The following is a 26,185-nucleotide window of genomic DNA, read 5'->3' as shown; positions in this document are numbered from 1 at the left end:
ATTCTCTTAACAATCCCTACTCCGTTCCGCTTACCTGACCATTTGCTTATGTATATTAAGCTCCTTCTTCCTAGGATGCCTCAATCTATTTCTGGTATGAAGCATATCCTGTAATTAAATTAGTATTCTCTATTACATACTGAAAACGTCTAAACGGAGTCCGTTCTCTCTTTCCTTATTTATGTACCCGTCCTCTCCAAACATAGAGAGAGGACTAGTACATTCGTCTGTTACCTGCTAATTTAAATACTATTCCTACTCTTTCCCGTGACTTAAATTCCCCAGTGTGTGATGACGAAAGTAATCGCGATTTAAATCCAGCTTTCTCAATAATTGTAATATACAGCTTTTGTAGATCTTTTTGCTTATCATTAAGTGGGCTCAAGCTCATCATATATTCCTAAGCTTTACAAGTTTTATCTTTACTCGTGTCCCCATCAATTTAAAATTGAAAAGTCGCTACTCATATCAAGCTCATATCTAATTAGATTCACACCATCATATTTCCCTTTTATCTCCCACCTAAAAAATACTCTAATTTATGATCTGAGTTTAATCCACATTCCACTGCTCTTAACCGCATAATCCATACAGATTCCTTCCTCCTTAATGCTAGCTCTCTATTACCTCTTCGGGGATTCCTCTCTATATGTTCACATCCCAAAATTTTTAAATCCTTATGATCACATTTGTGCTGTACATGACCTCATATATAAAGCAATGGGATAGCGTTCATCATCCTGTCTAATAGCCCTCCAATGTTCTGAAATTCTAACCTTAAGAGGACGAATAGTACTTCCTACATATATTCTTTCATATTTGCAAACTAACATATAAATTACAAATGTTGTTTATACATGTTTGAATGGTGTAGCCTTTGTTACCATATCCTTGAAAGTCTGTCTTAACTTGCCATGCCCATCTACAAACCCTGCAACTCCCGTATTTAAAGAAACCTTTATTATAGGTATCCTACCAGTTAATCTCCGTTTTTCTATTCAAATAGCTAGGACCGAGAATATTACTGAGTGTTTTTCCCTTTCGGTTTGACACCTCTGGTTTATTCTTAATATGTTTTCTTAATACCTGGTCTCATGATAGAATATCCCAGTGTTTCTTCATACTTTTAAGTAATAAAGCTGAATTGTCAGTGTAATCCAATCCTATCCAAATTCTATCCATTTTTTTCTGTTGCCTGAAATTGCAATGACTGTTGTTGGGATATTCTAGATGCCTTGCGCTGAGATTTCTTCACATTCTCTTCTCGATATCCCCTAATTATAAATCGTTTTCCCATCTACTGAATGCAATTATAAAACTCCTTGTCTTTATTGCAGTTGCGTCTCACTCTTACCATTTCTCCAAATGGTACTGCTTCTATCTGGTGTATAGGATGCACGCTGGTTGCATGTAGTATTGTGTTACAAGATGTTAGTTTACGAAGTATTTTACTTTCTATCTTGTTGTCTTCCACATAAAGTTCCACATCCAAGAAGTCTATACTTGTCGAACTATACTGGTATGTGAATTTAATGTTCACCTCATTACTATTCAGATACTCACAAATACCTTCAGATTTTCCACACTGCCTGTCCATATCATGAAACAATCATCAATATATCTTTCCCAATAGAGGATATATGTCTGCCACTCTGCTGCTCCACGTCCACAAATCCAGCTTTCTTCATACCATCCCATAAATAAATTTGCATACGAAGGAGAGAATCTCAATCCCATCGCCACCCCTTGTTTTTGTCTAAACCATTCATTATTAAAGAGAAAATAGTTATGAATAAGAATTAGATCTATCATCTGCAATAACATATCTGTATATTCCATTAGGCTTGCTGATCTTCTATTCAGCATATGTTTAATTGCCCGACTACCCGATTCATGTTTTATGCTGGAGTATAAAGCCACAACATCCAATGTTACCATCAACATATTTGATTCCCAATGCATATCTCCTAGTAGTCTTAGAATATGCTAAGTGTCCTTTATATGTGATGGAAGATTTGTAACAAGAGGCTGCAAGTATATATCTACAAATTCTGGCATTTTCTCTGTAGAACCTCCAATACCAGATACTTTCAGTCTTCCTGGGGGAAATGGAAGCTCTTTATGTATTTTGGGTAGAGTATAAATACAAGGGAATCTTAGGCGATCCACTTGCAAATATGTATATTCTTCATCATCTAATAGGCATCTCTCATGCCATGATTTCAATATCCTATTAATCATGCTAGTTAGATTCAACATAGGATTATTCTTTATTTTCTCACAACATTCTACGTCATATAATTGTGCATACATTTCCTTTTCATAATCATCACAATTCATAATCACTATATTTTCACCTTTGTCTGCTTGTTTAATAATTAATTCATTATCTTGCATCAGTGTTTTCAAGGCCTGGTATTCCTTGTAGCTTAAATTATATTTCCTTGTTTTTTATCAATCAACATACAATTATCCAATACCTCACATACCAGTTTATAAAACACATCAATGTTATTATCTATAGCCTGTCTTGGGGGAAACTGCCAGGGAAAGGCTGGAGGAACAAGGGTTCCTTATCCACAAGGGCAGTGCTGCTTGCAGCGCTGCCATGTAGGATAAGGTATTCCACCATCGTCAGACTGCCTGGTGGCAGTAGCCTAGCGGTGGCGGGGGGGCTGCCTGTGGTGGCCCTCCATTGTTCAGAATACAGTGGTTCAGACCGCTATGCCGGTGGCAATATTTTCCGCCGCCGCCGGCATGGCAGTCCGAACTGCCAAGTTCGTAATGAGGGACTTAGTTCCTTTATCTCATTCTCTAATATTAACATTTCCGATTGGAGTTTACAGACTTTTCTGTCTGCATTTTCTATAAGAATATCCATAAACTCCATTGAGTTTTATTTTTAATTCCTCATCCCAATGTATTAATAAGTCAGTATCTAAATCATCATAGGTAGGGAAAATCTGTGATCTTAGACCCCTAGGTATTCTATTTAACTTTTTGTATTGCTTAATGTTGCACTGTCCCACCACCTAGACAGTTGATTCTTCTTTAATCTTTCTAATCTCATAAATCTTTCTTTTAAACCTTCTTTATTCCCCCCCCCCCCCGGGTTTTCACCTTTTATGGCCTGTCGCACTGGATGTCCACTATTTAAGTTCCTAAATAATTCCGCTGCTAACTTGTCTCTATCCACTGCTTCACTCATTGTGATTTGTAAGATATGTATTTCTATTATAGCAACAAAACAAAAAGGGAGCCGCCTGTCCTAAACGTCATCTTCTCTGGCTGCAGAGGATTCATTACCATCAGACTTAATAAATAATAGGATTGAAGTATCATTAAAGAGAGCATATGAAGTGACAATTTTTTATTTTCACACTGCAACATATGCAGCTTAAGTCTTTCAAACCTGAAAGAAGGATTTTCAGCAAATATTTGACATTGTACAGAATGGAGATGATTGCACTGAAGTTCTAGGCAATATGGAGTTAATGGCAAACTCTGTTTTGGACACCATTTTTATATTTTGTGTTCACTGCCACTACAGCTAGGGGAACTACAATTGTCAGAAGACATCTATGGTCAAGGCTATGGAAGATAGATGTTGGCCCTATATCATTGTTAACACACTCACCCTTCAAAGTTCAACATTGTTAGGGGAAGAGTTGGTTGATATTAGAAAGATAATGCTGTTAGTAAGGAAATTATGCACCTTTTCAAGATTCAAAAGGCAGGATTGTTTCTATGCCATAAAACAGTAAACCAAAAAATCCTCATGGTCAGGAAGCCATCTATGATGACAAAACCCGACTGCTAATGTACATGGAAAAAACTCAAACTCCAAAGGCACAACTACGATGGAAAGAAGGAGTTACCTGCAGGGCATGAATAAAACATATTTGGCATGTATGGACGCAAAGGATACTAGACAAGTGGACTATTCAAGTAATGGAAAAAGGAAATCAGTTGGAATTTGTAAGAAATTAGGGCTATTGGTTGAGAGGGGTAGAAGCTCTGTTGTTGGGGTAAACAACAAAAAGTAACTAAATCAACCTTTGCTTACTACTCAGGATGCTTAGAACAAAAGCAGTCAGTTTTAAGATAATGTGTAATTTATTTATGGAGCACACAAACAGTAATAAAGTGAAAACACAACACAAGAAAAATCCCACACAAATTTAGAACAATTGAGTAGATTTCAATAAATAAAATTACACCAAAACAATTTAAACTCAATCAGTAGAACTGGCGTAGTGAATTTGTAGTGAAAAATATCACCAAAAGTGCCAGCCACTAGTCACGTGACATCTGAACAAATTCACTGGGTGTGATGGAACATGGGTCGGATAGAGTGACCAGGTTTGCCTCAGATAAGAGTTACCCTTTGGACTTAGGAGAAATTGTGAAGATTTCCTGAAGGCCAGGCAACAGGCTGTTGTTGACAAGAGGTCATAGACGACGGGGAGCCACTGGACAAAGTCTTCATAAAGCTTTTGATGATAGCGGAAACAGCTTTGGGTGTGAAAACCTGGATTTTCAAGCAAAGGAGATTGTCGTCGTCAATGGGGTGCTTTTTGCAGTTTAGTCATGTGAAGATTTCTGCCTTCAGACTTAGAAGTTTTCTTGAACTTGAAATAGCCCAGTGGGGGCTGCAGGCTGTAGCTTATGATGGTCCCACGAGGCAGGATGCCTTCATCTAAAAGGGATTTGCTGCTATCTAGAAGAAAGAAGCAGGAGCTTCGGGGAAGTCAATCCCACCAGACAAGCACCTTCATTGGATTGGCTTGCAGGTAGGTGCCAATTTTTGTTGAAAAATTTTCTAAGGTTTTGGACTTTGGTAGGAGGTGGCCACGTTAGCACCAAACTAAGGTCCCAGGACCTCGGGGGCACTACTTGGGAGCCAGGACTCACTCCCATAGTTTACCAGCAGTCAGGTAAATTGCAGGGTCTCTGGAGGTTGTTGAGTCCCTGTAGCTCTCACCTCACAGGAGGCCAGCCTGCTAGCCTTTTGAGTCAATCTGGTGGTCCTGCATTGAAGGAACAGGTCCAGTAATCCTTCCTCAGGCAGCAGGGTAGTCCTTCCAGCAGCAGGGCAGCAAGGCAGTCCTTCTTCTGAGTGTTTGGATTTGAGGTCTAAGAGTGCCACCTTTTAGCCTCAGTGCCAGCATTTGTGTGTGCTGCAAGCACGGTCTTTGAAGTGTAATTCAGTCATGGGTACAACTCATCCCCCAGCCATTCTGCCACAATGGCCTATCCGATCACGCCGAAGCCCCTTTCGATCCCATGTCTGGGAGGAATACACAAGCCATAACAGAAGAGACAGCCAGAGTCATGTGACCTTGTTTATTGGCATTAAGCACTGTAGGTTTGCGTCAGGGAGACCAGATCCTCAGGTCTGCGCACGCTCCCAACATGTCCACCACTAGACAGCTCGAACACTCTGATAGATAAATCACAGAGACTCAGAGAGTCCAAGCAGAGAAAAGGGGATTAGGATGGGAACAGCTGGGAAGGAGAACTGTAGGAAACAAAAAGTTAAGACACACAATATCAAGATTATTTTACATTGATATTTACTAGACTATGATTCTAAGCATTGTCATACCGTGACCATGGATAACTTAAGAAAGGACTAATAACTAGGCCTCAAGACGTCTGGTTACCTGGGAAGGAATCAAGAATGATTAATACAACTTCTCAATTAACCTTTTCATGAAAATGTTACACATTGACTAGGAATATAAGAACCTTCTAGAATTATGTTTTCAAAATCAAACATAGGGGGTCATTCTGACCTCGGCGGTAAAAGGCGCTTACCGCCGGTCAGAAGACCGCCATAACACCGCCGCGGCCGCGGAAAGCCGCCACGGTCATTCTGACCCACAACGGCCAAACCTCCAAAAATCCGACCTCCACTGCAGCCCGCCACATCAGCGGGCAGCGATAAACTGGAGAAGACCAAACCTCCACCGTCACGCCAACAGAAATACGCCCATGCCATTCTGACCCACGAATCCACACGGCGGTCTTTCAAACGCGGTATTCCATTGGCGCTACACACCGCCGCGGTCAAAATACACACACAGCACCAAAACACAGCCACATTGGACAATTCGAAATACACACACCTGATACACATACACACACCACTCCCACACAATCAACCAACTATAAAACACACACCCACATCACCCACAAACCCTTGCGACCACAATTATTGAGAGAAGGAGAGAGAGACACAGCAGACAAACCATAGCAAGACACACTGAGGCACACTACACCATCACACACACCACATAGTAGCACAAAGCACCACACACCAACATACTCCTCATCACATACACCACCCCACACCTCACCCACACCACCCCATGGCACCCCAAAGGCACCCACGCTTTTCGGACCACGAACTCCGGGTCATGGTGGAGGAAATCCTGAGAGTGGAACCCCAGCTCTTCGGCTCGCAGGTGCAGCACACCAGTATAGCTAGGAAGGCGGAGCTATGGCAGCGGATCGTGGACAGGGTCAACGCGGTGGGACAGCATCCCAGGAATAGGGAGGACATCCGCAAAAGATGGAACGACCTACGGGGGAAGGTCCGATCGATGGTCTCCAGGCACAACATCGCGGTCCAGAAGACTGGCGGCGGACCCCCACCCACTCCTCCCGAATTTACATCGTGGGAGCAAGACGTCTTGAACATCCTGCATCCTCAGGGCCTCGCTGGAGTAGCCGGAGGAATGGACTCTGGTAAGTCCAATCTCAACTACTATATCCCCCCCACCCCACCAGCATGCCAACCCACACCCCCACCCTCACCCCCAACCCCTCAGCACACATCCTCCCTGACAATGTCTCACCAGCACAACCCACCCATCCCAACACCAAACCCTGAATGCCAACACAAATCATGGACACCCATCACCTAAGCATGACCACTGCACTAACCCCCCCCCCCAATAACTACCCTCACAACACCTCCCTCAAGGGAATGCCTGCACTGGGGGACAAGGGCACCCATAACACGCACGCTATTGCACACACAGAAACAATAACCAAACTCTCTTACCCCATGCAGGACCCGAACGCCAACACACCAGCCAGGAGGGTCCAGAACTGTCCATCCCACCACCGGAACAGGCCCACAGTGAGGATAGCAGCTCTGTCGACAGTGAACCTGATGACCAGCCCGGACCATCTGGGACCTCTGGGCAGTCGGTTCCCCTCAGGCAGCCACAGGCCACACCAGACCCGACCCCCTCTGCCAACACCAGCACAGCTCCCACCCAGCGGGCCCATGCCTCTGTCTCTAGGACAGCTCAATCAGCGGTGTGTCTGCCACTACAGGGCACCCAGGCTAACCCAACACCCCAACAACAACAGGGACCTGGGGGCAGTGGTAGCGGGCACACCGTCCAGGGGACAGAGGCCGGGGGAAACCGGGCAGCTCGGAGGGCTGCTGTGCGACAGGGGGGGGAGGAGAGGCCCAGGGAACCCACTCTCCAAGAGGCCCTCACCACCATCATGGGGGCCTACCACCACTCCCAAGAAACGATGGCGACGGTACTGGCCAGGTTCACTGAGATCCAGGCACAGCAGGAGGAACGCTACATGGGGTTCAGGGAGGAGCTGAGAATCATCGGGACCGCAATGGGGACCATCGTCCTGGCCCTCAACAGGATAGAGGACGCGTTGCGGGACCATGTTGCACCACACAGGGCCCCTGTCACTAGCCCGGACCAGGAACAGCCTACCACCTCCGCCGGCGCTAGTGGACAGGAGGCCCCAACACCACGACAGCCCACCAGAACCCCACCTCCTGCTGAAGAACAACCACCCCGTAAGAGGAGCCTGAGATCAAAAAAAAGACAGAGTAGGATGTCAAGACCCCCGCCAGGAGGACATACCCCCTCAAGTCTTCCCACTGTCCCACATTGCCACCCTGTCCAACCATGAACTGCCTATGCTCCATCCTTCCACAGGCCAAAGGACAATGCACCTGTGAGACTGAGAACTGGACTCTGCCATGGATATTGCTCCACCCCCACCCATCACCCTTAGAATCACATGTACCGATATCTAGCACTGTAAATAAATCACATATTGCACACAAATCTGTTTTGAGTCATGCTGTATTATTAACAAATGTATTACATATTACTGTTCAATATCTGTTCTGTCAATTAGACATGACAACATACCAATGTCAATACGGTGTAGTTCATGGGCAAACCAAGCAGAAGTCAGGCACTGAGTCAGACAGCACTGAGAAGGGAAGGGAAAGGCAAAAATTAATGAAAAAGATCTGGGGGGAACTACAGAAAGAACAGATGCAGGAGGCTATAAGCAATTGTGAAATGGCGTGGGTGATTCTTACCTGTGTGTTACTGGAAATACTGTTGTATCACTCTGTCCCTATTGTCTGTGTCGTCCTCTGAGTCTTCCTCCTCTTCACTCTCCACAGGCTCCACGGCTTCTACAACACCACCATCTGGACCATCCTCCTGCCTAGGAAGGAGAATACGGAGTACAGAGTCTATCCACTCACAGGTACGTACAACACAGCTTGCACAGTACAGGTAAATGTATGGGTTGCTAGGTTTGTATGTGTGCCATAGCAAGGCCTAGGCCTGTGTGACGCAGTAGAAATTAAGCCATGTGGGCCCTTGAAATGGCGGCTGCCTGACCTGTGAAGTGGGACAATGGGATGTGAGGTCAATGCGCTGGCGGGGCACACCGTGGCGGTAGGCGGTCGAAGACCGCTGTGCGAAGACGCATTGGTTAACATTGAAGCCTATGGGTTTCATGAGCCAATGACGATGTGCGCCGGCGGTCGCGGTACGCACCGCCGCGGTACGCACCGCCGCGGGCGTGACCGCCATTTCCTATCTGCTTAATCACTCGAGACCTGATCATCCACAGGAGAGGACCTATACTGCAAGTGCTGCTGTGAACTCGGTCTGGAAGTGACAATGGCTGCTGCTACTGGTGAAAGGGCCCCCGCCTTCAGTTCAGAAGAGTTGGTGAAGCTCGTGGACGGGGTCCTCCCCCAGTATGCGCTACTCTACGGTCCTCCAGACCAACAGGTGAGTACACTGAGTGCACATTGAATGGGTTATGCCTGTGTGGTGTGGGGGGGATGCAAGTTGGTGGGGTGGGGAGGAAATGAGGAGTGCAACGCACGACAGATGAGAGAATGGGACCCATGGCAAGGTTGGGGAGGGGGGGGCATGTACTCCAAACAAACAGATATGTGACGTTTTCTCTTTCCCACCCTGTACATGTCAAACAGGTGAGCGCCCATCAGAAAATCGATATTTGGCGTGCCATCGCCAAGGAAGTCCGGAACTTGGGGGTCCACAACAGACGGGGCACCCACTGCCGCAAGAGGTGGCAGGACATCCGCCGCGGAACGAGGAAGACCGCAGAAACACTGCTGGGGATGGCCTCCCGACCTAGGAGGGGTGCCAGTCGCACCATGACCCCCCTGATGTCCCGGATCCTGGCGGTGGCCTACCCTGATTTGGATGGGCGCTTGAGGACATCACAGCAGACACAAGGGGGTGAGTATCTGCACATTCTCCTATCTGTATGCACAGTGGAGGCATCTGCGTGGGGGAGGAGGGCTGTAGGTGACATTAGGCCAGGGCGCTTTCTGTAGTGTAGTCCTCTCCCTTATGCATGGCCCTGTGCCCCCGCCCCCCACCTCAGTAGGGTGCCAAGCGCAGCTACCCATGGTCCAGCATCACCCATGTGCGCGTCTGTTGTCCCTAGACCTGTTGGCCTAGTCAGAAGTACTGAGTAGTGTACCCCTAGTTCGCGACTTAGTGCATGAGGCACCTGTGTCTGTCCTCTCCGCAAAGGGCATTGATAAGGCATGCACTCAACTTTGTTTTATTTCTCCCCCCACCCTAAATCTTTGTTTTCTTGTGCTTTAGCATCATCAGGCGGAGGAGATTTGGCGTCGGAGCAAGAGGGAGCTGCAGGTCACCAGGCCCCGGTGGGCACTGACACAGACACCGAGGGCACCAGTGATCCGGAGGGCGAGGGGAGCACCACAACGGGGGCCGGTGGAGACACCAGCGACACGGACACGTCCTCGTTTGGGAGCTCCCTAGCAGTGGCGGCAACATCTGTGCCCCCCGCAACAACAGGTACAGCCGCCACCCAGCGCACCAGCACCGCCCTCCCAGCAGACCCTCACTCTTCGCTCCGTGGCCGCTCGGCCAGGAAGGCGCGCGTCTCCTTCGCCCCAGGCACCTCAGCCCCTGCCTCTGTTACCCCTGCTGCCCTCAGTGCGGAGCTCATTGACCTGGTGAGGACGGTCATTGTTGGGCAGACTACCCTTCTGAATGCCATCCAGGGGGTGGAAAGGGAGGTGCATCGGAGCAATGCCTACCTGGAGGGCATTCATTCGGGTCAGGCTGCCCATCAACGAGCGTTCACTGCTCTGGCCTCAGCACTGACGGCAGCCATTGTCCCTGTCTCCAGTCTCCCTCTTCTATCTGCCTCCACCCTTTCTCTGTCTCCTGTACCTCAACCTATCCCATTCACACCATCAGACCAGCCTGCACACACCTCAACACCCAAGGCCAGCTCATCCAAACATAAGCACCACAGAAAACACAAGCATTCACCCAAGCAACACACAGATGCAGACATATCAACAGTCACTACCACCTCTGTGTCCCCGTCCTCCTCGTCTCCCTCCTCCCTCCCTGTGACGTCTACACTCACACCTGCATGCACCCCAACATCAGCCAGTTCTTCCACCACCAGCACACCCTCCACTACAGTCCGCACACCTGCAGTCACCACCCCCACTGGCATTTACACGTCCCCTGTGTCCTCTCCCACTGTGTCTGTCACCCCCTCTTCCAAGACAAATAAACGCAGGCAGACACCCAAACAACAGCCAACCACCTCACGACAGCCTACGTCCCAGTCACCTGCACCCAAGGACAGCACACCTGACTCTCATACAACCACATCCTCTTCCTCCACTTCTCTCACCACTACTCCTACCCCTTACCTTGGTCCCAAGAAATATTACCTCTCCAATCTTGACCTCTTTCCCTCCCCTGACCCACCCCCTCCAACTGGGAAAAGTCCCAAGGTCACCTCAGCCACCACCAGCCCAGCTTCTAAAGTGCAAGTGGTGCATGGCATGTGGAGTCCACCCTTTGGCGGCAGTGACACTTCGGTGAGCAGCAAGGGGACAGCCAGCCCCCCCCAGGCAAGAGGACCCGGAAAGTGAAGGGCCGCCGTGAGCGGACAGAGACGCCTGCCCCCAAGGAGGTAACTCCGGCCACTTCACCTGCCACAACAGCCAGGGGAGGCAAGGGCCCGAGAGCCCCATCTAAGGAGCGGAAGGACAGCAGGGCGGAGAGGACAGCCACCAGGAGCGCGGAGCAGGAGGGCCCCACAAGCCCCATCCCGGCTGCAAGGGACGACACCAAAGGGCCCAGGACTCCGTCCCCGAAGGGGCCTGACACTGCACGCTCGGAGGGCGAGTGAGCTGGGTGTCCAGGCCAGGTCTGACTCCCTTGACATACTGCAAGAGCACCGCTGAAGAGGGCCCCGCCGTGAAGACAGGTACCGCTGAACAGGGCCCGCCGTGCAGAAGAGCACCGCTGAAGAGGGCCCCGCCGTGAAGACAGGTACCGCTGAACAGGGCCCGCCGTGCAGAAGAGCACCGCTGAACAGGGCCCCGCCGTGAAGACAGGTACCGCTGAACAGGGCCCGCTGTGCAGAAGAGCACCGCTGAACAGGGCCCCGCCGTGAAGACAGGTACCGCTGAACAGGGCCCGCCGTGCAGAAGAGCACCTCTGAACAGGGCCCGCCGTGAAGACAGGTACCGCTGAACAGGGCCCGCCGTGCAGAAGAGCACCGCTGAAGAGGGCCCCGCCGTGAAGACAGGTACCGCTGAACAGGGCCCGCCGTGCAGAAGAGCACCGCTGAAGAGGGCCCCGCCGTGAAGACAGGTACCGCTGAACAGGGCCCGCCGTGCAGAAGAGCACCGCTGAAGAGGGCCCCGCCGTGAAGACAGGTACCGCTGAAGAGGGCCCCGCCGTGAAGACAGGTACCGCTGAACAGGGCCCCGCCGTGAAGACAGGTACCGCTGAACAGGGCCCGCCGTGCAGAAGAGCACCGCTGAAGAGGGCCCCGCCGTGAAGACAGGTACCGCTGAACAGGGCCCGCCGTGAAGACAGGTACCGCTGAACAGGGCCCGCCGTGCAGAAGAGCACCGCTGAAGAGGGCCCCGCCGTGAAGACAGGTACCGCTGAACAGGGCCCCGCCGTGTCAAGCACCGCTCCGCTGGGCCCTTCCTCTCAAGCACCGCTCCGCTGGGCACTTCCTTTCAAGCACCGCTCCGCTGGGCCCTTCATCTCAAGCACCGCTCCGCTGGGCCCTTCCTGCAAGCACCGCTCCGCTGGGCCCTTCATCTCAAGCACCGCTCCGCTGGGCCCTTCCTGCAAGCACCGCTCCGCTGGGCCCTTCATCTCAAGCACCGCTCCGCTGGGCCCTTCCTGCAAGCACCGCTCCGCTGGGCCCTTCATCTCAAGCACCGCTCCGCTGGGCCCTTCCTGCAAGCACCGCTCCGCTGGGCCCTTCATCTCAAGCACCGCTCCGCTGGGAACCGCCGTCTCAGGCACTGTTTATGGTTAACTGTGCCCACCATGCCTCCTCCTTGACCAGTGGAGACTGTCATCCACCGGATGGACTGTGGCTTTGCACTCCCCAGGATGGTACAGTGGGCAGCCCACCCACTGTAGAGACATTGAGAGACTGTGGCTTTACACTCCCCAGGATGGTACAGTGGGCAGCCCACCCACTGTAGAGACATTGAGAGACTGTGGCTTTGCACTCCCCAGGATGGTACAGTGGGCAGCCCACCCACTGTAGAGACATTGAGAGACTGTGGCTTTGCACTCCCCAGGATGGTGCAGTGGGCATGGTGGCTCCTCGTGGATCTGGCGTCGTGGACTCATGTGGCTGTGGTGGCTCCCCCTTCCCTTCCCCCTGAGGTGCCTGTAGTTTTAACATCAGATGCCCCTGCAGTGTTCTCTCCAAAGGACTCAGGTCTTGTGTGTGGGCTTTGCCCTTGTTTCGCAGAACATTGGCCCACGGACATGTTAGATTCGTAGGATGTGCAGGACTTGTTACTTCAGTTATACACTGATGTGTATATATATTTTTTTTTTGTATATATTTATCACGGTTGGTCAATAATTTCCAGGAGCTTTTTTTGTACATAAATATTTATTCTAAATTTGGTTGTGTCATTGTATTTTTTACGGGTGTTTGGGTGGTGTCACTGTGACTTGTTGCTCTGCATTGGTGTGTACATATTGGGGGGGTCGCATATGTGTGTGCCCGTAACCTTTCGTCCTCCCCCCTCCCGTGTGTCGTAGGTGCAGTACTCACCGTTGACGTCTGCGCCGGAGTTCGTACTCGTGGTAGATGAGCAGGTAGACGAGAGCAGGTATGATGTTCAATTCGGGTTCCATGCTGTCCGGATTCTGCGTGGAATGTCTCGAGGTGAGCGTTTTCCATTGAAAATGTCTGTTTCCGCCGTGTTTTTATCGGCGGGGCTCCCGCCCCGGAAAAGGTGGCGGATTGGTGGGTCGTGATAGGGTAGGCGGTACATTGTCTGCCGCCTGCCTGTTGGCGGTGACTGCCACGCTGTTTGTTTGTTCCGCCGTGGCGGTCGGAGTGTTAAAGCGGCGGCCTGTGTTGGCGGTTCCCGCCAGGGTCAGAATTGCATTTTTTGGACCGCCGGCCTGTTGGCGGGTTAGCCGCCGCCTTATCACCGACCGCAAGGGTTAGAATCACCCCCATAGTCTTTTTGCATGAGGACAAAAAAAATAATCTGAACGATTTCCTGGAACACAATAAGAGTTGTATTAAGGACCTATTTTGCACATATAATGTAGCATCTAGAATTTTAACACTTAGTTTTAAATGCAGAAAAATGAATCCCGCACACTGCTGATTTCAACAAGAATATGCAAATGCCATGAAATGATCGCACATACTGCAAGAGATCTGAAACATCAAGTTTTAAATGCGGGAATGAATTGCGCATCTTGCTGATTCGAATGCCACCATGTAACTGCCAAGAAATGGTAGCGCACAATGAGTATCAAGAGTTCAACACGAGAAATGAATCGCGCGTATTGCCGATTCGAATGCCAATATGCAAATGTCTAGAAATGGTAGCGCACACTGTTGCCGACCCGAATCTCAAAAGTCAAATGCCAAAAATGAATTGCGCGTCTTGCCGATTCGAATATCAACATGTAATGCCAGAAACAAAGAGCACATTCACACGCACAAGGAAAAATCTCCCAATATGAGAATTAGGCCCAAAAACTCGAATGCCCCCGAAAACGGGATCGAGGGCCCAGCACGACCTCCGTCTTACCGCCCTGATCAAGGATCACCAATACAATGAAGGGCAAGGCCTGGAAGATCAAAGTAGGCCTCAAGAACAGGAGCTCAGGAAATTGCTGCTGCTCTGCACCGGGACCTCTGAATAGTGAGCACGTGGAGCTGGGCTGGCTCCTGTATATATAGAGTCTAGCCCAGCCCACAAACCACACCCAGTCATGCTGCAGAGAAAGCTTCTAGAGGGCACTGGAAAGGGACCACACCCTGACACACTCTGAAAACCTGCAGCAATACATTACAAAAGAACAGTATTTACAAGCACCTTGAAAAAAAGTCTTCAGGATTAAACTCTGCAATGCAATGCAAAAGGTTAAACAACAGCATAACAACATAATGCATGAATTACGTTATTTGGGTTTTTGCATTTTAGTCGCCTATAGAGCGCTCACTGCCCTGATGTTGACTGTTTGGGCATAGGAATGCAAACTTTCTTAGAGTGGCACTTCTAGAATTGTGACTTGAAATTCAACTTTACCACTGAAAAGGATTTTAAATTACAATTCAAGAGTCAAAGAGGCATGTGCCTACCTGCTCCCAAGCTGAAGTTACTCTTTATTAAATGTAAAAAGGTAGCCAGAGTGACAGTAAATGGGAGACGTAGTCTGTCAACAGTGAAAAACAACTTTAGGAGTTTTCCACTGTTATGACATGTAAAACTAAAACCCACAAATCTTACTTTTTAAACACCATGCACAATGCCCTCAGAGCTGTTAGTATCTACTTTAGGGGTGACTTAGAAGCCCAGAAGATGGTCATTCATGCTCTCCTCACATCCTGGCTTGATTGTGTAAATTCTCTTATTACTTGGGTTTTCCAGCGTACCAGCTGTGCAGCTTAAGCTGGTACAAAATGTGGCTGCCTGGCTACTCATAAGTGTTCCCAGAGGACCCATATCCATCATCACCTTAGGGACCTGCATTTTCTGCCCATTAGGGAGAGGATCGATTTTAGATGTCTCACTCTGACCCAGAGGGCCTTTTATTGGGTTGGTCCAATATATTTGTCTAAGAGGCTTACCAGATCCCTCTGCCCTTCAGGTGCCGTGGTGGCAGTGGTGCCACGATTTAAGAATAAAAGAAAGTGTGATTCCTCCTTTGCTTTATTTGTGGCGAGAGCCTGGAATGCTCTTCCTTAGGATGCTTGCAACATGAAGGATGAAGTTGCCTTCTGATGTAACCTTAAAACTTGGCTGTTTCAATCTGCCAATCAGGTGTAGGTCAATTTTACTATGTTTTAAAGAGAGGAAAAACACACTTTAACACTGGTATCAGTGGTAAAGTGCACAGAGTCCTAAGGCCAACAAAAGCAATTTCAGCAACATAGGAGGGGTGAAGGCATAATGTTTGGGGGACTACTGGCCAAGGATATCAGATTTGACAGAATTCAAGCCCTGTCCTCTACTGGACCTTTGCAGAATTACTCCTTTTCCATCAGATACATCTAAAAAGGAAACGTTTGAAAATGGAGTGCGGAATTTGCTAAAAAACAGGTGATAGTGCAAGTTCAGCTGGAAGAAAGAATATTAAGATTTTATTAAATTCAGTTCTAAGCAAAGAAGCCTCAGGCCAGTTCTGGACTTAAGAAAATTGAAGAAGCTCCTGACAAAGATGAAATTCATAAGAGTGTCTTTACAAATTATAATAAGGCCCATGTGGAAAAAAATAATTTTGTAACTACAATAGATCTCCAGGGTGTATATCTTTAAGTCCCTATATTGCTGAAATCTCATGTGTTCTTATAAATTACCCTGGGACAAGGCTACTGTCAGTTCACAGCTCTATCTTTGGGATTAAACTAGTGCTCTGAGAGTATTAACAAAAGCATTGGCTTCAAAAACTGCATAACTTCAGGTGAAAGGAATTCAGGTATTTTTCTTGCAGGACAGTGCCTTTTTGCATGATCACACCCATTTTTTGGACTGATGTAGCTTTTTTCCGACTGGGGCTCTGCTAACTAGGTCTCACTGCATGTGCTCTGATACCTACATCATGTAAAAATTGGCTATATTCCTAATTACCATATTTAACCGACCTCTATGTCTTTTAATATATGGTACAAAGAGTACCCAAGATCTGTAAGTTAAATGTCACTAGTGGTCTGCAGGGTAACACTGGAGGGAGATGTGCCCAGAGTTTACAGTGGGGAAAGCCACAAAAAAATGGACAGTATTTAGTGTTAGTCTGTTAAGATAAAATCTATGCTGACGTCTGGTTATCCAGATTAATTATGGTTCCATGCCCACTGTTGTAGATATTTGCATATACCTGGCTACTGATTGCATATCCAGAACACTCACTAGTCTGGTCTCCTCTATCTAAGACTTGTAAGCCTCTTTGAGCAACATTTTGGATTCGTCAGGACTATTGAATAAATAAATGTCCGTAACTCAGTGTTGCAAGGTCATATGGCGTCCGCTATGGCAGTTGTAGCTTGGATCAAGTTATACATCAAACCTTTCAAACAACATCTATTAGAACATTAGAAACTAGCTGTCCACAGTTTAGACCTACAGATGGGAATGCCATGTCTAGACCTGTTTGCCATGAAGGAGAGCTCTCTCTTCCTCTAGTGTGCAGTAGAAACAAATGGAGGGAAGCATGGAGGATGGATGCAAAGCCATTTTGCTGGCCTTCAAGTCTTTCTTATGCCTTTTCCCTATTATCCTTCTCCCCAGGATGGTAAAGAAGATGCAGAAAGAGAGGATAAAGGTATTTTGAATAGCCCCATTTTGGCCAAGAAGACCATGGTTTCTTCATATAAACTGTTTAACCCACACACTTCCTTATCATCTACTGATTTCTCCCAGTCCACTTCTGAGGCCACACCTACCTCTATAAGTCATGTTGCTCCTTTATCTGATGACATGGATCATGCAACTTTAGTTCTGCATCATTTGGGGTGTTCGAAGGAAGTTGCCTCTGACTTATAATGAAGTCACTCTAAATCAACCAGAAGTTTCTATTTAAGACTTTGACTTCATTTCAAAAGATGGTGTTGGAGGAAGGATCTAATCCGGTTTCATGTAATCTTTACCAGGTTTTAGAATTTTTAATGGATGGCTTTCAAAAGGATCTCTCATCATCTGCTTTAAAGGTCCAGTAGGCTTTAGGACAGGACTCGGGAATCAAACGCAGATCGGACAAAAATGCTCAAACCAGCTTGACTTCCTTCATCTCCTAGCTATCTCAAGCCACCCTTTGTCTCCTTTTCACCTCTCACTCTCCTCCCTTTCACATGGCTTTTGGTCTTCACACCTCACCCCCTCACTCTTTCTTTCACTTTCTCTCTCTTGAAGCCATGCTGTGCCTTCTGCAGTTATTCTTGGGAGAGGGGGCAGAGGTGCTATGGGCAGCTCTGGGATCTCAAAACCAACCTCCAAGGGCTACAGCCCAGTAGAGAAATGCCTGATGGAATAAAAGACCTATCCAGCCAAGGTTCACTTCTGTAAAAGCTATTTGACATTTAAAAAAAACAATTTATTCTGTAGAAAGTTTGGTGGGAAGACCTCTTTTAAAGTGTTTTTATCAGTGCACCTATCATTAATACTCCCACACTAATGTGTGATATGCCCATAGTTATAGGGCTCACAACATGCACCATATAAACCTTCATAGGTCATAAATTTCAAATATGTAACTGCTAAACTTGTTTTTCCTTGTAGTCATACTTTCTGCTAGGCAATGGGGAGAGACAGGAGTCTTTATTAAGGACCTTTCTTATTTAAATAGTTTGTCTGTTAGGAAAATGTATTTAAAAGAGTAATTCTAAGTTCCATTTAGAACTGGATGTAATTCTTCCGGTATTCATGTCAAATCGATAGTATCAGGAAGAAGAGATATAACACACCCTTGATGATAAAAGAGTAATTCTGATTACTTTACAAATAAATTAATACTTTCTTAAAACAAAACTCTCTTTTACTTCATTAGGGAAATATCAATAGGGGGAAAGACCTTAAACTGTTACGGTTAGGAGATGTATAAGGTTTGCAATTTTTAATGCATACAAGTCTATAAATAAAGACATCCCTTCTGGTGTCCATGGCTTGTCAGAAAGAGGGATGGCAACCGCTTGGGCTGAAGTGAAATATGCAGAGCTGCTATATGGACAGAAGGCAGTGAGGAATGTCTATCAGTGGGTGTACTGGCCTTTGTTTAAATGTACATGATATTGTGTAGAGAACTAATTCAAGATCTGTTGTCATTTGATTTTGTCTCATAAATTTTGAAAACTAAAATATATGATGGGTCGTATGAGAAAGTGTGAGGTTGCTCCTCAAAACATCAGGACTGTGATGAGGAAGATGGGATGTGGAGGTAATGACTCCACTGCTTATTGTAGTCTTTATTACACCTAATCTGAAACTTCCTTGTCACAGCTGGCTATCCCTCCTCAACCTATCCATGGTCAATTTTAATGTTTGTTATTTCAGGAAGCAGTATAGAGGAACTACAGTATCATGGGTAGAGGAATGGGAGAGGTTGTTCCTTATTTAATGAGATTGAGAGAGAACTAAAAAAGAGTTTTGTCTTTATATAAATAACAGGCAAACAGAGGAGACACTGTATTGCGCTTACTAAAACAGCTTCCTCGCATATAGGAATGTCCCAAACATCAGGACTGTGACAAAGGAAGTCTCAGATTGGGAATAGCGAAGATTACTGGTAAGCTTTTGAGGCATTAGAATTAATATGATTATAAAAGGTGAACAACCCTGTGTTACTTGTAGTTTTTCTGTATTAATGCAGCTGAAATTAATGTATGATCTTAAATGTGTTTGTTGAAATTTGGTAAATTCACAAGACTGCCAGTGACCCTTCTTAATGTAAGGTGCCTTCTTTCCAATAGATGTAGAAGAAAGTGGTTAAGGGTGAACAGAAAGAGCATAGGCCTAGGCTTCAGGTCTATCTCGGTAAAATGTTTGTAAAGAAAGCTAAAATCAAAGGGGGGTGAAATAAATGCGATATATTCTGTACATACTGAGACATTACTACAATGTTTCTAATCAAATATTTTCTACTCAGATGCCGGTAAGTGAGTTCGATGGAATGAATACATGCAGAAGATATGTATGTGTAACATGCATGTCCCAGTATCACATGCTGACGAGGCTACTTCAGAGGTTGGGCTTCTGAGGTACAAATGCTACCATTGAGACGTGGTGTATTAATGAGTTTAATAGGACACAGTATGAAGTACACATTGTTTAAAGGTTAGCTTCATTAAGAATGCAACATCGAATCATTCCTGATTAACACAACATTAATGATCATTAATTTGTTCACCAAGAATATACTCATTCTTGAGTATAATACTCACACAAGGACCATGCGACCTACCTTTGCCAAAGAAAACGGGTTCACTCCATTCACCCCAGTATTTGCTTTTTGCGCTTGAGCAAATTTTCTTTGCCCGAACTTGAACTGAGTACTTTTTCTCTTTGTCGTAATGAGGAATCAAATGTTCTACTTCACCTTTTTCCAGAACCTAACAAATGTTTTTGAGAAAATGAATTCTGGTGCTGCTTTCATCACAGACGTTTAACATTCACATACTATGGATATGTTTATCAACCTGGGTTGATTCACTTGTGTATTTTTATGTTTCAAATTAAAGTAACGATTATCAATTATCACAGAAACATGCAACATTTTAATGTACTTCTTGAAGCAATGAGAAGCCTGAACTTAACACAGATGAAAAAAATAATCTACTGAAAGGTATTATTAAAAGCCAACAGGCCACCAATGTAAAAAGCAGTACCTAATGTTGTGCCTTAGTGTCATTTCTACGCACAAAACCTCTCATGCGTGAGCACATTTTTGGTACACGTTTACAGACATTTAAGTCCGCAAATAGAAAAGACTACTGGGTAAATCCTCATGTATGGTGAATTTTTTACAGTCTAAAAATTTAATGGGGGTGGGAAAGGGACAATGACACCAGTCATATGCGTAACTACTGTAAATGTAGTGGGAAAACACAAGAGTCCACATTCTCAGTCAGAGGAATTTTGTATCCGCCTGAAGGGGGATTTCATGATGTCTAGGGAATTGTAAGTGTTGCTGGGATACCATATTCCTGGTACTCCCCCTTGCGCCTGATAGCACGTCAGAACCTTACAAGGAGACATGCCTAGGCCGATGAACCTTTTGACCACGTATGGAGACTTCCCAGAACAAGATATCTCTCTGGCATCACAAAATCAATGTCTTAATAATCCACTCAATAGTCACAATAACTAGTCATTAAGCTAATCAGTGACATTTAACAAGAATCAATAAAGTGAACACACCGTGACCTTTCAGTCATGAATAACCACACTAATTTATTTAAGAGTTAGAATATTTATTCCCTATTAGTTACAATCTAAAGTAATTTCTGTTAATTTCATTAGCAATCAATCTCATCAGTAAGTCTTCAGACTTATTATTAAAACACAATTAATCAATGCATAGAGAATATTCATTAAGCATTAACGCATCACTAATAAGAAGCGGTTTAGCAAAGTATCAGAGTACAATGTTCAACAAAGCAAGAACTCAGTCATTTGTCTATTTTCGTCCGGTATTTGTGAACACCTTAACTAACCCCGAATTAGCATCAGCATGTTGGGCTTCATGCAAAACAATTTAGCCAAAACAAATTTGGAAAACATCTAACTATGTCCTCTATCAAAAGAGAAGTTGGTAGCTAGAAAGGAAAGGCAAACAGACAATTACAATTTTCATCAGATAGTTACCCCTCCAATGAATCAGCAAACAGCATCAGTCTTCGTCATCAGGACATCAGTCGAATCACCATCAGCAAGGGTAGGACAAGGCAAGTCTAAGTATGGCATAGCTAAGAATAAGGCACTTCCCTCATATGGAGGAGAAATAAGTATCCGATAAGAACGAGTAGAGGATAGTTTAAAGTATTAAGAGTATAAACGACAAAGTCGGGTCATGCGGTTATATTAAAACAGTCGAACTACCCCTTAGTTCCCTATTGGATCAATTTTGGTGCATCATTATCTCTGTCCAATAATTCTCCATGCACCTTACTAGAATTTTGAACAAAACACAGTTCTCATGCTATTGATTGGCTCCTGTAATTGACGTCTTCATTGGGTGGAATGTCAGGTAAGAAAAGTTACACTATCGCTCCAGTCAGTAGTCCCATTGTCTTCTCTTAGTCTAAACAGCCTTGCACCTGTTACGAATTACACTGTTGTATTCGGCAGGAATGTCTCCTGGAGAAAGTTGGGTCCCATGAGAAAGAATTTACTATGGCTACACACACATATCTGGCTCCTGGAAAAGTACTGCTTCGTGTCCTTCAGGAAAGCAGCACATTGCACGGTAGAAAAAACACAGTTTAATATGAAACCAGTCAGCTAGGCCCAGACCCTTGCTAACTAAGGCCTAGTAATGTAGTTAACAAAACCCAGATACATAACTCCTAATTATAATATGCTAATACAAATTCAAACATTAGTACATTATTAATTCATCATTAATAAGTTTCATTAGTCTTCGTATACATTTGTGGCCACTACCTGTGGGCATATTTTAAATATGTGTACTATTTTCTACGTTAACACAATTTCTATGCAGCTTCATTACAGAATATATTGCAAGTTTTTCATGTTAATATTGCTTTTTAAAAGTCACACTCCAACAATCTCTCCTCTGATGACTCTTGTCGTCACACAAACCTTTCCCCTTACATTTTACATTCTAGAATTCCTTCATCTCAATTTCCTGTCTCAATCGTTCCCCCTGTGATTTTGCCCTAAACTATTTTTCCCTCTGTTTTTTCTTCCCTACTCTTATTATTTTTCGCCATTTTAAATATTATCCTTTTGCTAATTTTACATGACAGCCATAATCCAAATAAGCAAGCTATAACAAGATATATTCTCTGTATTATTTTTGCCAATAACCCATGCCAAATACTACTAAACCACCTCCCCACTGAAGCAAGTCTTTTTCCAACCTTTTCCCAAACATCTGGCTCTTTCAGTTCCTTCAAGTCTGTACTATCCCTGGTTAAGTTAGTATGCATACTTCTAATCTCATTACTATTGTCTGGTATGTAGGCACAGCAGTGACTCTCATTAAGCATCTTACAGACGCCGCCATTTTTCACTAAAAGAATGTCTAAAGCAAGCCTGTTTTGAAGAGTCATAGCCCTCTCCGCAGCAAGTTCAGTATCCATCAGTAGTATAGCCCCTGTAAAATTTGTTAGCATGTTATCCACAATAGTAGACAACTTTTGAATCTTTATGGAGTTTAAGATAACTCCCACTGAAGGAACTATCGCCCCAAATATGACTCCTACTACACCAGCAGCAGTCTCTCTCTTCTGTCTAGTACAATGTAATTCAGACAATTTCGGAAACTTTTTCAAGTCCTCTAGTTGATATATCTTTGGGAAAACTATCCCCAAATAACATGTCCCACACCATCCCTTTGGAAGACGGTAATAAGCATTAAGCCCACATATATAATAGATCCCGGGGATCGCTGGATCCTGTCCATTTAACATGAACGTCCACTTACTCTGAAACAAAAACACATGCTTACATTCACTCATTCCCACAAACACATTGTCATAATATGACTTTGGTCAAGATATGCAAAGCTTACCTACGTGTAGTGCATCTAAAGCTAGCTTCACCTGTTCCCTAACAGCACTCCAACTCTCACTACTAGCAAAAGCTCGCTGCTGCCATCCTTTCTCTAACTTACCCTTCAATTCCCTTTTTCTATCTTCCGTGTGATCTAAAAAGCTTTTCTCTACAGGCGTAAGCAAACATGTCAAATTATTGCGGTGTGCATAAGATGTACTAATCGATAATGTTGCCTCAAAGAATCCCTTAACTAACTTTATGCTATAGTACTTAGCTACACTACTCAAATTCTCTACGATGGGCACATAAGAAAACACAAGGTCGTGATTGGAGTAAAAATATTGGATCTCTTCTAGGTTATAGAATCTTGTTAGTAACATACTACAGCTTATCCCATATGTTAATGGCAGACTGTGATAGGTAACCCCCTCTTGTACCGAAACAGGAATCTGTGTGCACACATAACAATCCTTGGCATTCATTGTGTCAACATACTCACTCAGCAAGCAATAGAAAACATTAGTTGATAATTTCCCTTTTGCGTTAGTCTCCTCATGCAAATATTTCGTATCCTGCTCAAACCTCTCCCAAGCTGTTAATGCAGTGGCAGCCTCAAGAATCGTAGCATTGTTAGTTCCACTCTTACCCACTAATGGCATTCCCACAATCACAACTATGATGAACATCACACACACGATACCCAAGCCAACACCCAAACATTTACAACGCCTACTTCCCCTATTATCCTCTCTAGTGTTAGCCATGATCTGTAAAGAATCAGAAAGTGAAGTATTATTAGTTCAAACAACAACCATCAGAGGATTGTTAAAGCCTCCTTTTTTTTCTTTCTCAGTAAAGTTAAAGCAAGCAAAAGTCTTCCTCAGCAATTATTTACAGCCTTCACATTCACTCCCAGGATATTTGTCCATTCAGGTTAGCAGCTTGTCAAAATCCGTTTTCAAAAGTCAATTCAGGTAAACAGTGTCACATCCAGTAAGTTATCAGTCTCTTTTCTCAATTGTTCTTTCTTAGTTCAATTTTCATGCCAACTCAGTCTCTTTGGCCAGACTCAAGTACCAAAGTACTGACCTGGGACTTCTCGATCAAAATAGAACGCCAAGAACTCTTGCTGCCATTCAGCTGACGTTGCATACGCCCATTCAGGATCCGCGTACCTTCTGTTGGCTACTCTCTTTCTTTTCAACTTGCGATCACCTGGCAATTCTCCTTCACTTAGATCTTCTCTCCTTGTTGTGTCAACCACTTCCTCTATTGCATCTTCGACGACCACTTTCCCTTTCTTCACTTGCAATTCCGGCCAATTATCTCCTTTCAGCGTCTCTCTGGTCCTTGATCTTTCCTGGGGCAACCCTTCGCCCTCCTCTGACTCTGTGGTGCTTTCTCTTGATGGACCTGCAATTTGCTCAGGGTGAGTCTGGACACTCTGACTCTCTTCCTCCTCAACTCCTTCGCCTTCTGGGTCTGTCAGGGGCTCTAGCTCATTTCCATATTCGTCTGCTTCTGGGAGAACCTCCCTCTGATTCGGGTCTACGGTTGCCTCAGTTGAGATAGGCTCACCGTCACCCCTCTGGGTCTCCTCTCCTTCGTCTCTTACTGGAGTGACCAAGCCATCCTCAACGGGCTCTCCTTCTGTCTCAGTTCCCCTTCGATCGCTCTCCGGCCCTGAGACTTCCTTCTCTGTTGTTGGTACTTTCAGCAACTCAACTTCCTCATCAGTTGGACATATCACCTTTATCGTGTGATTGGCATGGATCCAATTCCGAATTCCCGCACACTTCACAGCAGTAGTAGTCGTTAGTATCATTTGATATGGCCCCTTCCAACATGGCTCCAAACACGACTTCCTTACGTGTTTCTTGATGACAACCCAGTCACCAGCTTTCAGGTTGCGCCCTGGATCATTTATCGGTGGCAGTGTGGTAGCTTCCACCTGGTGAGAGAAAGAGCGGACCACGTCAGCCAGACCCTTGCAGTAGTCCAACACCATATCATCCATGATGTTCACAAGAGCATTCACAGGCACTGGGGCAGTCTCATAGCTCGGCCCATGAGAATTTCATGAGGAGACAGTCCTATTTTCTTGTTGGGTGTGTTTCTCATTGACATTAACCCCAAAGGCAATGCATCGTGCCGTTTCAAATTTGTGGCTGAACACATTTTTGCCATTCTCGACTTCAGGGTACCATTCGTCTGTTACACTAGTCCTGATGCTTCAGGGCGGTAACTACAATGCAACTTCTGTTCAATGTTCAATGCCGCACACAATAGCTTAAACACCTCGTTGTTGAAGTGACTTCCCCTATCTGATTCTAAAGAGATCAGAAACCCGAAACGTGGTATTAATTCCCTACGCAGCAGCTTCCCTACTGTGAGACTGTCATTCCTACATGTAGGGTATGCTTTAACCTAGTGACTAAAGATACACACAATCACCAACACGTATCTCAATCCTCCACACACAGGCATCTCGATAAAATCCAATTGCATTCTGCTAAATAGACCTCCTGCTCTCCCAATGTGGCTCAAGTTTACCACGGTCCCTTGCCCTGCATTCATCTGTTGACAGATGATGCACCTGTGACAAATCACTTCTGCAGCTTGTCTGAGCTTTGGGTTCAACCAGTCAATTTTGAACAACCTGATCATGGCATATCTCCCAATATGTGCTTGGCCATGGTAAAACCTTGTAAACTGTGATAGGAGACTGTTCAGCAAAACCATTTTCCCTTCATCCGAGACCCACAAGTCATCTGGTCTTTTTACACATTGCATCCTGACCCAAGAACGCTTCTCATCTTTGCTGGCACGTCCTTGCAACAATCTCAATTCTTCTAACGTGTCAATCACCCTTAATGCGTAACCTGTGCATGTCTCACTTTCTGTTTTAGGCAACAATTCCCACTGATCCTTAAAGGATATACAGTTCAATGCGCAAAACCTTGCGACTTGATCTGCATATCCATTTCCCATTAACACAAAGTCTTGCATTTCAAATGAGCACTGCATTTCACCACGGCAATTTCATGAGGTAACTGAATCGGGTGCAACAACTCCTTAATTCTTTCACCATTTTTCACTGGAGAACTAGAA

At 45.5% G+C, this 26,185-nt stretch overlaps 1 protein-coding gene across 5 annotated transcripts in view; it reads right to left on the bottom strand.

The window, feature by feature from the left end:
- The window catches only part of LOC138250365 (interleukin-5 receptor subunit alpha-like), a 318,270-nt gene that overhangs the window by 72,344 nt on the left and 219,741 nt on the right, over nt 1–26,185 (bottom strand). For all 5 annotated transcript variants that reach the window (XM_069205163.1, XM_069205165.1, XM_069205166.1 and 2 more), the window contains one exon: nt 19,797–19,944. In XM_069205163.1, coding sequence (XP_069061264.1) covers nt 19,797–19,944 — 148 coding nt within the window. The remainder of the gene's footprint in view (nt 1–19,796; nt 19,945–26,185) is intronic.

This window comes from Pleurodeles waltl, chromosome 8 (genome assembly GCF_031143425.1).
Source record: "Pleurodeles waltl isolate 20211129_DDA chromosome 8, aPleWal1.hap1.20221129, whole genome shotgun sequence".
In the NCBI taxonomy this organism is placed as follows: domain Eukaryota; kingdom Metazoa; phylum Chordata; class Amphibia; order Caudata; family Salamandridae; genus Pleurodeles; species Pleurodeles waltl.
Note: the sequence above shows the minus strand (reverse complement) of the source record. Positions and strands in the feature narration are given on the sequence as shown.